This window comes from Micrasema longulum, unplaced genomic scaffold (assembly GCF_059751315.1).
Source record: "Micrasema longulum isolate JH-2025_06_02 unplaced genomic scaffold, ASM5975131v1 h1tg000689l, whole genome shotgun sequence".
NCBI classification, from domain to species: domain Eukaryota; kingdom Metazoa; phylum Arthropoda; class Insecta; order Trichoptera; family Brachycentridae; genus Micrasema; species Micrasema longulum.
Window position 1 is genome coordinate 307 of NW_028277885.1, and position 16,353 is coordinate 16,659.

The window sequence follows — 16,353 nt, forward strand, 5'->3', positions numbered from 1 at the left end:
CGAATGATTACATGTATGTGTATCGTAATTAGCTATCCCTTTTTTTAATGTTGAGGATAAGGCAAATTTAACAAATATTAGAGGTATATCCAGAAAGTAAGTTCCGTTTGAGAGGTTAAAGAAAACAAGTACAATTCCACAAAAAAAAAATCTTAACTCCTTAAAATATTTTTGTACATAACTCTCATCATTTTATACCCACTTGTCATTTCGCCGCACAAGCTTTTGTATTTCGTCTTCATAAATGAGATCTGCCGTCCTCATAAAAGGGAACGCCCACTTCATCACTTATCACATGTTCTCCGCACACCTCACAGGTTAAAGGATTAAGGAAATGAGTTACAGACCTTGTCTCCCAAGCGGCGGGGTTTTCAATTTTATTCGGCATACAAAACAAGCATCACGAAGCGTACACAGCAGTCAGCTAACTCATAATGGCGTCAAATTCTTCTTAATGGGTTAGGGTAAGTACCACAGATGCGCATAACTACGATAACAATAAATACAAATGGAACTTTTTTATGGACATACCTCGTACATATAAAATATATTATATACTATATTGCAATTCCGCAAACGGCCACTAAAGAGTCTTTATAGTAGATTCGGTGAGATCAGCAGTTGGCGATGGGCGCGGGGTGCCTGCGCAGGTGCCGGTACACGCACAGCGCCGCCAGCGCCGCCAGCGCGGCCAGCCCGAGCGCGCCCAGCCCGCGGCCGGCGGCGGGCGGCGCGCGCACCACGCCCCCAGCCGCCGTGGCGGCGCACCCACGGCGCGGCGCACTCGCCCTCGTGGCGCGCCGCCCAGCCCGTCACGCGGCAGAAGTGCGCGCGCAGCCCGCTGCGCAGCGCCGCGCACGACAGGTCCGACAGGAAGTAGAACAGGGCGAGCACTCGCTCCAAGGATGCGCCCCCCTCCTGGCGCAATAGATCCAATCGATTTGTTATTTTTGTTTATTAGAGAAAATAACAGACAATTCAAATAAAAACAATACTCGGTACTCAAGGTTAGTTTCTGCGTGTAATAAAGAAAATATATCGACAATATTTTTGATACGTTATATTGTCGCTTCTGTTCGTTTTTAACCAACAGACCAAAACGCGAATCTGCCAAAATAGAGCTTTAAAGTTTTGTTTACGATATAGGCATAAATAATGATCACAACTTAAGACAGCATTTTTTAAAAAAGCTCTTAACAATAAAAAAAATAAAAAAATTCATTTGAATTTTATAAATAAAGGCTTTTTCGAACTCACAGGAGTGTACAGACACTTAACTCAATTTCGCTAAAAATGATATGTTGGACAAAAACGAACTGAAGCAACGATATGTCAGAACGTTTATATATTTATTATTATATATACACGCCCAGCGGGCATTTAAATGACGGGTACATAATTAAAATCAAGCGTTTCATGGAATAACAAGACAATATGTTGGTCTAATAAATACGTAACTTCTTTTTTTCCTTTTTTTAAAAGGAATATAAGCTTATAATTTACCCATTTTCTTATAATTTACGGAAATATTTCAATTTTTGTGGCCATTTTCAACGAGTTGTTACTTATGATTAGAAATCAAACACTGATTTGAGTCTACTGAACACTTTATTTTATTTTTACAAATATAAACATATAAACGAATTTCACATTCGTTTGAAAATGCCCTAATAAGGCGAAGCAATTGCCACGAAGTTTTTATTTTTATATGTTTATATTTGTAAAAATAAAATAAAGTGTTCAGTAGACTCAAATCAGTGTTTGATTTCTAATTGTAAGTTTAAATATGGAGTTCTACAAAATAAACACCAAATCAATCAATCAATGAGTTGTTACTCACTACTAGAAAATGGGAATTCAGTTGGCGTAGAGTGGGGTTCGAACCTCAGACCTCTGATCCGTGAGTCCGCAACATGAGCACCGGGACAACAACCCGATTTTATTATTTGTTTATTTGTTTATTTGTTTAAATTTAATGTTGTGCACACAGTGCTATGTTAATATAAATCTAGACAATATTACAAACAAAAACTAAACCTAACACAGCACCAATTACGTACACAACATAATACATGAAATAACTATCTAACAATACAACAAGATGTAAGAAGAATTTGTGTAACTTTAAACTTTGAAGTAGGGCACACATAAGCAAATTCCCTTATGTGCTCCAATAATAACAATAATAATATTAGTGATACTAAACATTAAAGTCTATAAGACTCAGTTTCCGTTTGTAGCAGAGAGCTGAGTCGTTAAAGATGTCTAAATTGTACATCTTCTCAATTTTAGAAAAATTACAAACTGCTCTTCCTAAGAGCGAATTTTGAGCTGCTCTGGTGTTACATTTGTTGTAGCTCAGTAATACAGTATGTCGAGTGCGACGAATAGGTATTAAAGTTTATTTCAGTTTTATTATTTGTTTTCTTGCTTTTCGTCTGATTTTGATCTAATAAACTATTTTTTTAGTAATGGATTTTAACCCCTAGAGAGTTCGTCAAAATGCATGCACCAATGACCCGATTGTGTCGCATTGTAAACTCGAGACAATATCTAGACTTTTTTGGCGTTGGTCTTTCTAGATTTAAACAATCACGAAGATAGACAGGATCTTGTCTTGAGATAGTGATTTTTTTTTGTCCTAGCTTTAATATTCATTAGTTCTATTTCATTTAAAATTGTACCTGTATTTATTATAAGGAAATGTGTTTGCCAGTGTTGAGTGGACTGAATAAGTCCGTAAGTCTGTAATTTGATTCCCCAGAACTAATTCATCCACTTGCTTACCGTGTCCCCTTTAGACCAACTAAACTCTCTTATATTTTCTATATTCGTAATATTAAAATTAATGATCAGAAATGTTCTTATCTCATTTCTTGCTCTTAATCATTAAATCAAATGCAATTTTCTACACCTACTTCCCTTCAATCATCCTTCACCACTTCTTTTCATTCCCACTATCTCCTTGTTTTTTTTTATTATTTTTATTTTTATTTATTTATTTAGTTCTATGTAACATAGTCTAATATATATTTATAACACAATATTTACATCTATACTTATTCTAACATTATTTATCACTAATATACACTTAGTATCCTAATTTATAATATTAACTGTTTCATATGTACATTTTCATTAATTAAATTCACTATTTACACTATAACTATATACTACCTAATATTTTTCACATATAAACTGTTTACATTTAATTTTAAATATATTTACATTAATTTCATTTTTTATGCTTTCTGGCATTTCTTCAAAAAGTTTTATTCCCTTGTACATAAGGCAGTTCTGGGACATTGCTTTTGATTTCTTTTCCAGTCTTATATTTTTAGATCCTCTTGTTGCATAGTTTCTATGAAAGAACTCATTATTTTTTAGTTTATTTTGAAAATATCTCGGAACTATTCCTTTAATAATTTTGTTTATTTCATTGGCAACATTGAATTTGATTATTTGATCAATTGTCATGATATCTAGAAGTTGAATCATTTTCTTAACATTTGTTCGTCTCCCACATCTTAATTTTGTCCATATTTCTTTTAACATATTACAACAGAGATGAAGAACATTTAAGAGAAGGTAATTTAGAAGTCTAGGCATCTACAGGGCTTATGACCTGTCAATGGCTGGTTTAAGTGGCCACTTTACACACTGTGTAACATTCACCATTCTGCCCATATTTGAACATCTATATTCCTTCAATTCTTTCATCTGTTGATGTTTGTAAAGTTAAAGAGCTGAAACCTTTATTTATGCGGGTGAGATTCATTGTAATATGTTAATATAAACAGCTCCCCAGGGAGTTAAATCCAGTCCTTGTCAACAAAAATTTAGACAAACTCAAAATATTGTTCATATTTCTTTTATTTTAATAAAAAGTATGTTTATTATTTACATAGTTTAAACCATTGTCGCTTTATTGAAGAATAATTTAGTGAATATATATTATTGGATGGCAGGCCCTACTATGTAAACATTTTTTATTTATATTCGTTTAACCTGTACATCTGTTTATATTTGAAATGAAATAACTAAATAAAAATAATAGCACAGTGAAAGCACTCTCTCCTCATACCCTAAAACCATTTTAAAGACCGTGGGTCTTACTGCCGGTTTCTCTCATACTGAAAAACAATGTTTTTTATCATTTAAATTTTTTTATAAATTTTATTATTAAAAAAAATCACTAACCACGATTTTAATTGAATTAAACTTAATTGTTTTTATTAACATATTACAACAGAGATGAAGAACATTTCAGAGAAGGTAATATAGAAGTTTAGGCATCTACATGGCTTATGACCTGTCATTTGCTGGTTTAAGTGGCCACTGTGTATGAATCTCACCCGCATAAATAAAGGTTTCAGCTTTTTAACTTCACAAACATCAACAGATGAAAGAATTGAAGGAATTTAGATGTTAAAAAATGGTCAAAATGGTGAATGTTACACAGTGTGTAAAGTGGCCACTCAAACCAGCCAATGACAGGTCATAAGCCCTGTAGATGCCTAGACTTCTATATTACCTTTTCTGAAATGTTCTTCATTTCTGTTGTAATATGTTAATGTTAACAGCTCCAGGGAGTTGAATACAGTCCTTGTCTACAAAAATTTGGACAAACTCAAAGTATTGTTGATTAATTGTTTTTAATATCTCTTTCACTGTGGATTCGGGAAATTATATGGAAGACTTATGTTAGATATTGTCAATCTCTCTTAGGATCATATTGCAAACACGAATGGTATCAAAAAATGTGTGGACTAGAATTAAATTTAGTTAAAAAAGCCGATTTCCACTGTGGTATTTTACAATAAATTTATAAACCAGTACATATATAAAGTGATGAATAATATTAGAAATCAAACACTGATTGGGGTCTACTGAACACTTTATTTTATTTTTACAAATATAAAAATATAAAAACAAAAACTTCGTGACAATTGTTCAAAAGCAAATGACGTAAACTTAATATACTCGAACAATTGGAAATTAATAAATATCTTAACAATCATAATTTTAAAATAATAAATGAACAAACCAACCTAATATCTTCACCACTATTAAACATATTTAAATAGACTGTTATTCTTCACTTTGTTTACTTCTGTACACGCTTATATGACGCGTAATTAATAGGTGAATCATGTTAAAATTGCATTTATATATTCTGATAAGAAATTCTTAAAAAAAAGAAACATTATACATTTATGTTTATATAAATTTCCTCATAATATTTCAATCATGTTTTAAAATTAAAATGAACAGCAACCTATTGTAATATTATTGATATTTTTTTGACAGCAATTATCTAAAGTTATAAAACTTTAAAACTTCATTAATTATCTCACAATACATACTTGTATGTCAATAAACATTTGTTATATTTTTCCCGAAATTCAAATGTAAATACCCAAATTCCCCATTACCTATTAAACACTTAGCCTCGTCCTTAACCATTGGTTTTCCCCTCAATTATGATTAATGTACATGCTATAGTTCATAAGATTATTTTTATTTTCTACTTAAGTACCTTGAATTATATAACTATAAAAGGACATTCAATCCATCTAATCTTCACATTCGTTTGAAAATGCCCTAACAAGGCGAAACAATTGTCACGAAGTTTTTGTTTTTATATTTTTATATTTGTAAAAATAAAATAAAGTGTTAAGTTGACTCAAATCAGTGTTTGATTTCTAATATTATAAGTTTAAATATGGAGTTCTACAAAATAAACACCAAATCAATCAATAAAAGAAATGACGAACCTGGAAGAGGGTTTGAAGAATGTGCTGAAACGTGGGGAAGTCCAGTGCGGCGAGCTGCACGGAGCCAGCGCGCACGCGGAGCGCGGCGCGCTGCGGCGACGCTGCGAACTTCCGGGAGGCGGAGGACAGCGCCCGGCTGTCCCACCAAAGGTCCCACCACCCGCCATCAGCCCTAGACATTAACATATTTGATTTATTTAGGAAATACTATTTAGCATTATCGAGTCATGGTATTTAAGATTCGTTTTCAATATCAATGATTCCCTTCTAGCTGCTGTGGATACTCTAATCAATCTTCTGACCTCATCTTGTGGTGTTATCCTTTTCCTCTCTTGGAATTGTACTATATGTTGTTGGATGTTAGTTGGAGTTCCTACCCCAGTTAGAAACAAACGCTTCTGTAGGATTTTGGTTGTTGAGGGTTCGTGGAGTTTAACCCCAGCTAGAGATTGACAGAAAAGACACGAGGTTGGTGTTTAATGCGTATTTATTACATGGCGAATAAGATACAGCACTTGGTTATGTAGCACGAGCGTAGCGGCGATGATGGGTTGAAGTAACTGCACTTGAACTACATGCTGGAACTGTGTGATGTCGTCGAGCTGGTCTGACGTGAACTGAACTGACTGATGTTGGCTGCGTAATGTGGTCTCTTTGTAGACCATATTCCTTTATAGTTAATTTCTTCATGGTAGGGACGATGTGAATGTACTGCAGGGCGACGATCCCGTCTTTATGTGCAATATTGCTAGAGTTGTAATATAAATTGTATTGGGTTCGATAGAAAACGATGACATTGCATCGTCGGTCATTAGTCTATTTTAGGTAAACTAATTTAACACGTGTGTGTCATCGACTATGGATCATGGACCCTACAGAATATTGAATGTGGCTTCTCGTTACTATCCGTTGCGCTTTTTAAGACATTGTTGAGGATGACAAATGACAATGCGATATCCGTTGCTGCGTTTTGGAGGGTCAAGGTCTGAGGTTCGGATCCGTTAAGTAATTCAGGCTTTGTCGGAAATCTCCCGATTTCAATTTCATGGCTTTTTTTTTTTTTTTTGTTTATTTTTCCATACTGTTACATATTATGCATGTATTAAATTACATATTTTATACATTATATTTATTAAACATTAGAAGAGAAAAACAGAAAAAATACATATTCTAAAAATAAACATAGCCTTAAATTTGGAAAAAATGCCCACAAAGACTTAAACGTCTGAGCGTGGGCCATTCCTTTTTTATTGTTTTTGGTGAATTTTTTGGTATACAAACACAAATATGACAATGCCAAAAAATCATATAGAAATAACAGGAAAATGACATAAACAATGTAATTAAGACATCAAAGTTTAGAATATGCTGTTGCACGACTCTTTCACAATAGGTCTATATCTGTATTTTCCATGCTAATCCAAGTCCTCAAAGCCGCTTTAAACTTTGGAAGGGATTCTATATTTTGTATTTCCTTGGGTAGGAGATTAAAAGATCTTGGACCAACATGGAAAGAGTGTCTCTGTGCGAACTTAGTTCTGCATCCTGGAACCGACAGTACACTTTCTGATCTGCTACTAGTCCTATTTAAATTATTGCCAAACAATTCCCTATTTTTATGTACATATTTTAAGCATTGTAATAAATATAACTTTTTTAAATTAAGGAGTCCGCTCTCTATGTACAATTCGTTACTAGGAAATAGTCTATGCTTTTTGTACATTATCTTAATTATACTCTTCTGTGCGATTTCTACACAAAGGCATATTGATCATGTCAAATCAATTTGATTGATAGAAGGATTCGTTTTCCTTTTTCCTCAATCTAATGACGTACAATATATTATGTACTTCTAGATTACCTTCTTTTGGCACAATAATGCCAAGAACATTAGGTAAAAGAGAGCTCTTTCAGGCAGGTTTTATCGTTTGGCAGCGAGCAATTGTTCATTGCATGCGAACACCCCCCACGAAGGAGACTTAAGTCCTCAGATGAGATGTGCAATATGTGATGAAAAAAGAATGTGATGAAAGAATGACAGCCTGAGTAGAGCCAGCGTTCTACAGAAACAGCAACCTGTCCAACCATAAACTATTGAGCATCATAAACGAATCTCTACTAAAAGGAAAATTTCCAAAAACATGGAAAATTTCCATGGTAATCCCTATGCCAAAAGTAGTGAACACAAAAAATGCGAAGAATTTCGAGCAATTAACATGTTACCAAAATACGAGCAAATATAAGAAATAGACATAAAATAGACAATTAGTGGAATATTAAGAAAAATGTCATTTGCTTTGTTAGGAACAATAAAGTTTGAGAAATAACAATTTTTGTGAATCAGAAATAAATATTATCATTAATGCATGGACAATGGCCATGGTTTGAAATAAGTATGTCTTGGCTGTGTTTTTAGATTTCAAACGAGTATTTGAAACAATAGATATAATAAAATTATTACAAAAACTAGAAAAAATAGGACTTTCAAATTATGTTCTTAATTTGCTTAAAGCAAGGAAGAAAACAAATGACTAATATAGACAACAAAATATCTGAACAAATAGAAAATAATTTATAGTTTCCCAAGGATCAGTTCACAGATCACTGCAAATAGCAACTATTCGCCGATGACACATTAATCTAAATATCGGGTAAAGATTATGCAGAAACCATTAACAATTAAAAGTCGACGTAAACAGCATTTCAAAATGGCTGAAAGTCAACAAGCTAAAAGTGAACGTTGGAAAAACGAAACACATCGAAATAGGAAGAAAAAACATGAGCATAATAATGAATATATATATAGATGGAGAAACTATTGAGAAAGTGGATGAAATGAAGTATTTTTATTTTAGATTCAAAATTTACAATGAATGCAAACTTCGAGCTGTTTTTAAAAAATATTTTTTTGGGTAGATTGAGAAATAGATTAGATAGAAATACTACAGAACTCACATATAAAACTATAATCATTCCACATATAGATTACTGCTCAACAGTATTATTTTTAGCCAATGACAGAAATTTAAATAAATTCAATTATTAAATAAAATTAAACAAATTTGAAAAACTTCGAAATAGAGCCATGAGATTAGTGCTAAAGAAAAGTTGTTGTAATAAAATAGAAAAAAAATGAGAAGATCTTAATTGGAATAAAAAAAATATATAATATGCTTGTTTTTATATTTAAATTTTTAAACAATCGAATGCCCAAATACTTTGTTAATAAGATAGTGCTTAGTAAAAATTTGCATAATTATATTACTAGAAACAAAGAAAGAATAATGCTGCCATTTAAAAAAAAAACAGAATCTCAAAATTTTATTATGTAGTTTATCCAAACCTTTGGTTCGAAAATGTATGAAGAGATGCTTAAATGTATGAAGAATGAAAAAAGTTTGACTGAATTTAAAAATAAATGTTATGTGTACTGTAAAATGATGTAAATAGATATGTAGGTAAAATAAGCGTAAATATTAGTTTATATACTATGTATTTTAATGTAAGTTGACTTAAGAAATAAATAAAAAAAATATATAAAAAAATAAACACTTACAAACTGGGTTAAGTTAAATCGTAGAAATAAATTGATTTAAAAAAATAGATTCAGAAATACTTCATTAAAATCATCTTCATATTTTCCATCATTCCCTATCCATACTTGATATTTTAATTTATAACATTTAAAATTAGGTGAGCGATAAATAAAATCGCCTACCTGACGGGGAGTTGCGCGCAGGCGGGCGCGCGCAAGCCGGCAGTCGCCAGCGCGCGCAGCAGGTGGCCGCGGTACAGGCGCAGGCCCCGGGCCGCGCCCCCGCCCGGGGCCGCGGGCCCCCAGTGGCCGGGGCAGTGGCGCTCCTCGTCCACCGACAGCTGCCGGCGCAGGGGGGCGCGCTGCTCGCGCTCGTCTAGCGACACGACGCTGCACACTGCGAGCGGAATGGACAAAATACGCTCAAACTTAAATCGATCGAAAAGATTAGTGTAAATGTACCTGAAGATTGCGTTTGTTTGTGTAAATTTTATTCAAAAATGTGTTAGTTTGTAGGTATGTGACTAAAAAGTGTGATTGTAGAAACGTTGCAGAGAAGTGAGTATTTTTGTAGGAATGTACTTGAAAACTTTGTAATTTTGAAGAAACCTTACTGAAAAGTGGGTTTGATTATGGAAATGTTACTAGAAAGAGTGTGTTTTTAGGAATGTGACTGAACCGTTATTTTTGAATGTAGAAACGTGTCTAAAAAGTGTAAAGTTTGTAGAAATTTTACTGAAAAATTTGTAAATTAGTAGAAATGCCACTGAAAAGTCCGTAAGGTTGTATGCATGTGACTGAAATGAATGTTAGGCTGTTGGAATGCAACTGATTAGTTTATTTATTTATATAAGTGTTATTGAAAAATTAGTGCCTTAATATTAACATACTACAACAGAGATGGAGAACATTTTAGAAAAGAAAATGCAGAAGTCTAGACATCTACTCACAATTCTGCTTATTTACAAAATCTTTGTTCCTTCAATTCTTCCATGCATATGAACATCAACATTGATGTTGGTGAATGTTACACAGTGTGTAAAGTGGCCACTTAAGCAAGCAAATGACAGGTCATAAGTCCTGTAGATGTCTAAACTTCTATATTCCCTTTTCTAGAATTTCCTCCACCTCTGTTGTAATACGTCAATATTAACAGCCCCCGAGGGGGTTGAATCCAGTTATTGTCTACAAAAATTTGGACCAATTCAAAAATTATAAACATCGTTGATCATAAAAAATAAAATAAATAATTAGTGCTTTCGCAGAAACGTTACTGAAAAGGGTTTAAGTAGTAGGAATTAACTGAAAATTGTTATTTTTGGATAGAAATATTATTCGCTCTTAGGAAGAGCAGTTAGTAACTTTTCTAAAATTGAGAAGATGTACGATTTAGACATCTTTAACGACTCAGCTCTCTGCTACAAACGGAAGCTGAGTCTTATAGATTTTAATGTTTAGTATTACTAATGTTATTATTGTTATTATTGGAGCACATAGGGGAATTTGCGTATGTGTGCCCTACTTCAAAGTTTAAAGTTACTGTAATATTAGTATCTTTTAGCCTCTTTGAAAATAAACAGAAACAATTAATACTAAACTAGGTACTACCAGAATACACACTACATAAACACCACATCTTATACACATCACTCCATACACCTCACTCCACGCACTACATTTCATACTCACAACAATAAAAACACAATCACTAGTAAATTCACACAAAGCACAAATTCTTCTTACATCTTGTTGTACTGTTAGATAGTTGTTTCATATACTGTGTTGTGTACGTAATTGGTGCTGTGTTAGGTTTATTTTTTGTTCGTAATATTGTCTAGATTTATATTAACATAGCACTGTGTGCACAACATTAAATTTAAACAAATGAACAAATAAACAAATAAACAAATTACTAAAAAGTTTGTTTGCTTGCGGAAATATGTCTGAAAAATGTGTAAATTTATTAGAATGCAATAAAGCGGTGTGTTGATTTGTAGAAATGATACTGAAAATGTGTAAATTTGTAGGAATGTAACTGAAAAGTGTGATTTTGTTAAACTATTACTGGAAATTTTACAAGTTTGTTTGAATGTGATTTAATTGAGGCTAAGAAGTAAGTTCTTTTATTAGGCAAATGTAAAAAAAACATTAAAAAATCATTTAGTAAATTAGTACCGTTTAATTATCGGCCTCATGGTGTACACATCAGAATATTTCATAGTCCCTGGACTGGTACCTACAGCGTAAGACTGATAATCTTACCTTCATATGACGAAAAAAAAGGTCAAGATACGCTGCAATTGGTGTACCAATGCAGTGCTCTATGCACCATTAGGTGCGGAAAGGGAATGATGATGATGCATATTATACTAAGGCTTATTAATATAAAGCCGGGTGAAAAATTTGACTACCCTAGCAATATTCACAAAATGTCCACCTAATTTTATTTAACAATCTGACAAATAGTAAAATAATCGAATTCTTAAATAACATTATTTCCTTTCAGTCCCAGCAATATTTTGACACTTACAAACGACACAACACGGCATAATTAAATTTAAATCGGCAGTTGCGTAGTAAGCCACGTTTATAGAGCATTATAGCGGCCAAAAATAGGCTAAAAAAAGCAATCTGTTAATTTCTCTAAAATTTTATTGTGCACGCGGAAACATTGATTGACACAGCAGAGTAGATAAGTAAAGGGTCATTTAATAAGAGTAATTGAATTAATTAACTTTGAACTTAAAATATATAACAAATTTTATTTTACATAAAACGGATATTTTTTCATGTTAATTAATATTTGATGTTTTAAAGATAATGTCCTTTAAATGTCCCCTAAGGCGTTGTTTAATCCGAGGTCTAATTTTTATTAGTTCTTTCATTAGATGAGCAAAGAAGGGTAAAAAAATTTACTACCCTGGCAACACTAACGAAAGGTTCATTTTGTTTCTTCGACAATCTGACAGATGGAAAAATAATTACATTTTTAAGTAATGCATTTGTTACATACATATTAATTTGCTAATTGCACATGAACTGTGATTGCATCCTGTTTTTTATAGATCCTAGCAGTATTTCTACACTTTAAAAGTACACAACACGGCATAGTTGAATTCAAATCAGGGGTTGCGTACTGAGCGACGTCTACAAAGAAACTAATGGGTCGAAACGTAAACCTACTCATTTATGAGTAGTTTAGTCGTCTTCTGTGTGATGTGCGTATGCGGTTTCTGGATTATTCTTAATTCTATGGGTGTGAAGTTTGATAACGTGTAACAAAACATAATATGAATATTTGATTCGGTTGTTTTGCCTCAAAAAGAGGTTAGTAAATAAAATAACGTATTCCAAGAATATTTATGTAAAATTAAAAAAAACTTGATAAGTCAATAATGCTTGATTATTATCAAAATATTTAGCATTATAATTACATGTTAAGAAATCAAAGAAATAGATCTTAATTTGACAATTTTTGACCTAAAAACCCAGAATGTTTACCTGTCAATATTTACACATGTTGACCCATTTATTTTTAACCCCAATTTTAAATGAATACAGTTTAAAGAATACACATTTATCGGATAATATAGAACACGGTTTAATTTATAATTTTGATAATTGTTGTGGATAATTACCCCTAGTAGAATTTGGCGGCGGATCCCGGCGACACATGTTACGGGCCGGCGCCATTTTCCCTGCGTCTGCGCATGAAATGTTTTTCTTTTGTTTCAGTGAGGTTACAGTATTGCCAGAGCGCAGCGTTTTGAAAAATAGAATGCAGTCAAACTACACTATAATTCTATACGAAGATACAGAAGTTCTTACTTGACAAACAAGTTACGAAAAACAGGAGGGGGTACCTTGTTGAAAATAAAGACTGAATTATTTTTTTCTAAAAAACTTCGACCCGGTTGTTTAATAAATGTAATACGTAAAACAAAATAGTAATAGTTAAAAGTGAAAGTAATATAAGTAACAACTATTTAAAAATCAGAATATTTTTGTACGAAAAAATGAATCATTATCACTATACCCCGTAGGCGAATGCGCCAACCACTTCACAACGAGGCGGACTTTTCGCCACTCGATTTCCTTGTTCAGGATTTTTGCCTGAGAGCAGCCATCAAGAAAACACTCATCCAGGGTTCTGGTGATTTGAACACCTCAACCTATTCAATCTGCTCTACACACATAGAGTAATGTAACGTAACCACCCTCCACATACCTGAAAATCGTTTGAAAGACCAAGGGTCTTCCTATTGGTTTCAATCGTACTAAAAAAACATATATTTTGGACAAAATTGAGTACCTACATAGTCTTATTTATTTTTAATTCCAATTTCGTTAACAGCCATTTACTTGAATTTGACTCTACCCCCTTTCATTGCTCCTTTCATTGACTAATTTGTCGTGATCGTATAACAACAACGTATGTGCGAAAAATGCGATATCGATTTTCTTTTATATTTGATCTTGAAAATGTTTTATGGAGTCTTTATATTCCAGGTTCAAAATAAATATAACTCACTCAAATATCAAATGGTATACTTTTGTTCTTATAAAGTTATGACGATCATGTAAAGTTGAAGGAAATCACATGCGTAGTTGTTCTTCGATCATGACGAATGAGGAACTTCAGCAATACGGGAAATTGGATACAAATATGCAAACAAAGTGTTTTTTTACGTGCAGTAAAAAATAGAGCATTTTATTATACGGCAAAGTTTTTTGAAAATGTCAGAAAAAAATATTAAAAAATAATGAAATAAAAACGAACAACTTTGAATGACGTCACTAGTTCACATCAATCAACAAATGAGAGAGTTGTGGAGGGTTACCGGTTTACTTATCGTCAACGGACCAATTGGCAGAACTAATCGAGAAGAAGCGAAAGAGAACTTGAGACATCACACGCGGATTCATTTCAGAAACACTAAACTTTAAAAAACCATAGCGCTGATAATACGATAATACAACATTTAAAAATTGCTTGGTTTATTTTTATTTTATTTTATTTATTTCGAATACAAACAGATGTGCAGGTTAAATTAATATTTAAAAAAAAAACTGTTTAAAATGTATACATAGTAGGGCCTGCCATCCAATTATATGTATTCACTAAATAATACTGTAATAAAGCGACGACGGCTTGAAGTTTAAACTATATAAATAATAACTATACTATATGTTAAAATAAGAAAAAAATGGACAAAACAAGGAGATAGTGGAAAGGAAAAGAAGGAAATTGATAAGGAGTGGTAAAGGATGATTGAAGGAAAGTAAGAGTGGAAAATCGCATTTGATTTAATGAATTATGAATGAAGAGCATGAATCAAGTCTATTAATTCTCATCTGTACATATAGTATGGAGTGTTAAATATATATAGACTATTAATTTTTTTGTTAAATGTTTCACATATACGAGGGATCGTTGAATGTTTCCGATGATTAGTTTTAGTTTTACGAATATAGAAAATATCAGAGAGTCTAATTGGCCTGAAGGGGACACGGTAAGCAAGTAGATTAATGAGTTCCAGGGAATCGAATTTCTTATTTACAATTTTGTAAAGCAAGATTTGATCAAACATATCTCTTCTGTGTGCTAATAAATCAAGGTTATGCAATTTTAATGAAGCTAAATAATTTGCAAAATGCAAATGAAATTTGTATTCTAGTTTTTTCAGGATTTTTTTTGAACACTCTCAATTCTATAAATATTTAATTTATAAACAGGAGACCAGATAGCAGTGCAATATTCAAGATGGGGGCGTACGTATGTTATTTAAAGCAATATAAATGAACCTAAGTTTTTAAAAGATAGTCTTTTAAATATTTAAAAATTAAACCACTGAACTTCCTCATTATATGTAGGGTTTAAAGATACAGACATACAAAACCACAAGGTGGACAGATCCAGGATTTGTATTTTTACTTTTAAAAAGATTACATTACTTGGAAACGGGCGAAAATGTGTTTTGTCTGATGAGTCATATTCATTTTAATGTCAAAACCTAATCTACATTTGTTCGTAAAATATTATACTTACAAAACTTTGTTTTCGTTGTTTGTAGTTTAGAATGCACAAGTTTGACAGTTTCGTGTTATCTATGACGTTTTCGCCCACAAACAAGTTATATCATGAAGTTAATACTATGTACATAATATATGTATGTTTATACCTTGAGAAATTGTTACAAAGTAAAATTGTTGTCACGTTTCAAAATAGTTGACATTTAATACTTAAGCGCACTCAACTGACAGGTCAGAATTACTTGCATAATAACTTAACATAACATTTAAAATTCACTTATATTTATTTATACCAAAAAAACTAGAGAGGAAAAGTTGTTATGTGTCTCTTAAAATTAGCATACGAAAGACGATGTTACGAATAAATATTTGAAAAAAGATTATAAAAAAATAAATAAATATGTATTGGAAGCAGTAACTTTATGGTTATTCATTGTAATAAAATAGTGTTATAAAAAAAAAATGTTTTTTGTTTATTTACAGGGTCTGACCGAGAACTTCAGACATTTCTTAATTTCCTAAATTCATTACGTAAAGAAATAAAATTAACAATAGAAATAGAAAAATATAAAAAAAAAACTTTCTTGACTTGTCTTTAACAATAAAAAATTTAAAAAAATATTTCGATATGTACCGTAAACCAACATATACAGACACAATTATTCATAATTCTTCAAATCATCCTATTGCCCATAAATATTCCGCATTCCATACAATGATACATAAGTTAATGAACGTTCCAAAAAAAAGAACTTAATAAAACAGATTGCTAATAATAATGGATATAATGAGAACTTCATCGATAAAACATTTAATCAAAAACAAAAACGCAAACTTATAAATAAATATTTATATTCTCCACTCCCACAGTAAATAAAGCTAACCCACCTAAGCAATGGAGGCGGATTCCTTTTTATAAATGACATTTTTTCCAAACAATTATCTAATTCCCTACCATCAAACATTAAACCTGCATTCTTCACAACTAATAATAAAGGAACATTGTTA

At 32.2% G+C, this 16,353-nt stretch overlaps 1 protein-coding gene across 2 annotated transcripts; it reads right to left on the minus strand.

Annotated features, from left to right (window-relative positions):
* Positions 1-537: 537 nt before the first annotated feature.
* LOC148279644 (uncharacterized) lies at positions 538-13,021 on the minus strand. Of its 2 annotated transcripts, XM_088229629.1 has the most exons (4): positions 12,951-13,021; positions 9,496-9,709; positions 5,778-5,949; positions 538-918 (listed from the first exon to the last, which is right to left on the minus strand). In XM_088229629.1, the coding sequence occupies exons 1-4, from the start codon at positions 13,003-13,005 to the stop codon at positions 595-597; spliced, it is 765 nt and encodes a 254-aa protein (XP_088085755.1). In that variant the 5' UTR covers positions 13,006-13,021; the 3' UTR covers positions 538-594. The 2 variants fall into 2 exon arrangements, with proteins under 2 accessions (XP_088085755.1, XP_088085756.1); XM_088229630.1 differs by lacking the exons at positions 9,496-9,709; positions 12,951-13,021 and adding an exon at positions 6,080-6,314.
* Positions 13,022-16,353: the final 3,332 nt, after the last annotated feature.

What these genes read in the sequence shown, in the direction of transcription:
- LOC148279644 (XM_088229629.1), bottom strand. Translation starts at nt 13,005, where the DNA reads ATGGCGCCGGCCCGTAACATGTGTCGCCGGGATCCGCCGCCAAATTCT. An exon ending in TGCGCGCAACTCCCCGTCAG is followed by an intron (nt 5,950 to 9,495) that starts GTAGGCGATTTT and finishes GTTAATGTCTAG; the next exon opens with GGCTGATGGCGGGTGGTGGG. An exon ending in TTCTTCAAACCCTCTTCCAG is followed by an intron (nt 919 to 5,777) that starts GTTCGTCATTTC and finishes CTATTGCGCCAG; the next exon opens with GAGGGGGGCGCATCCTTGGA.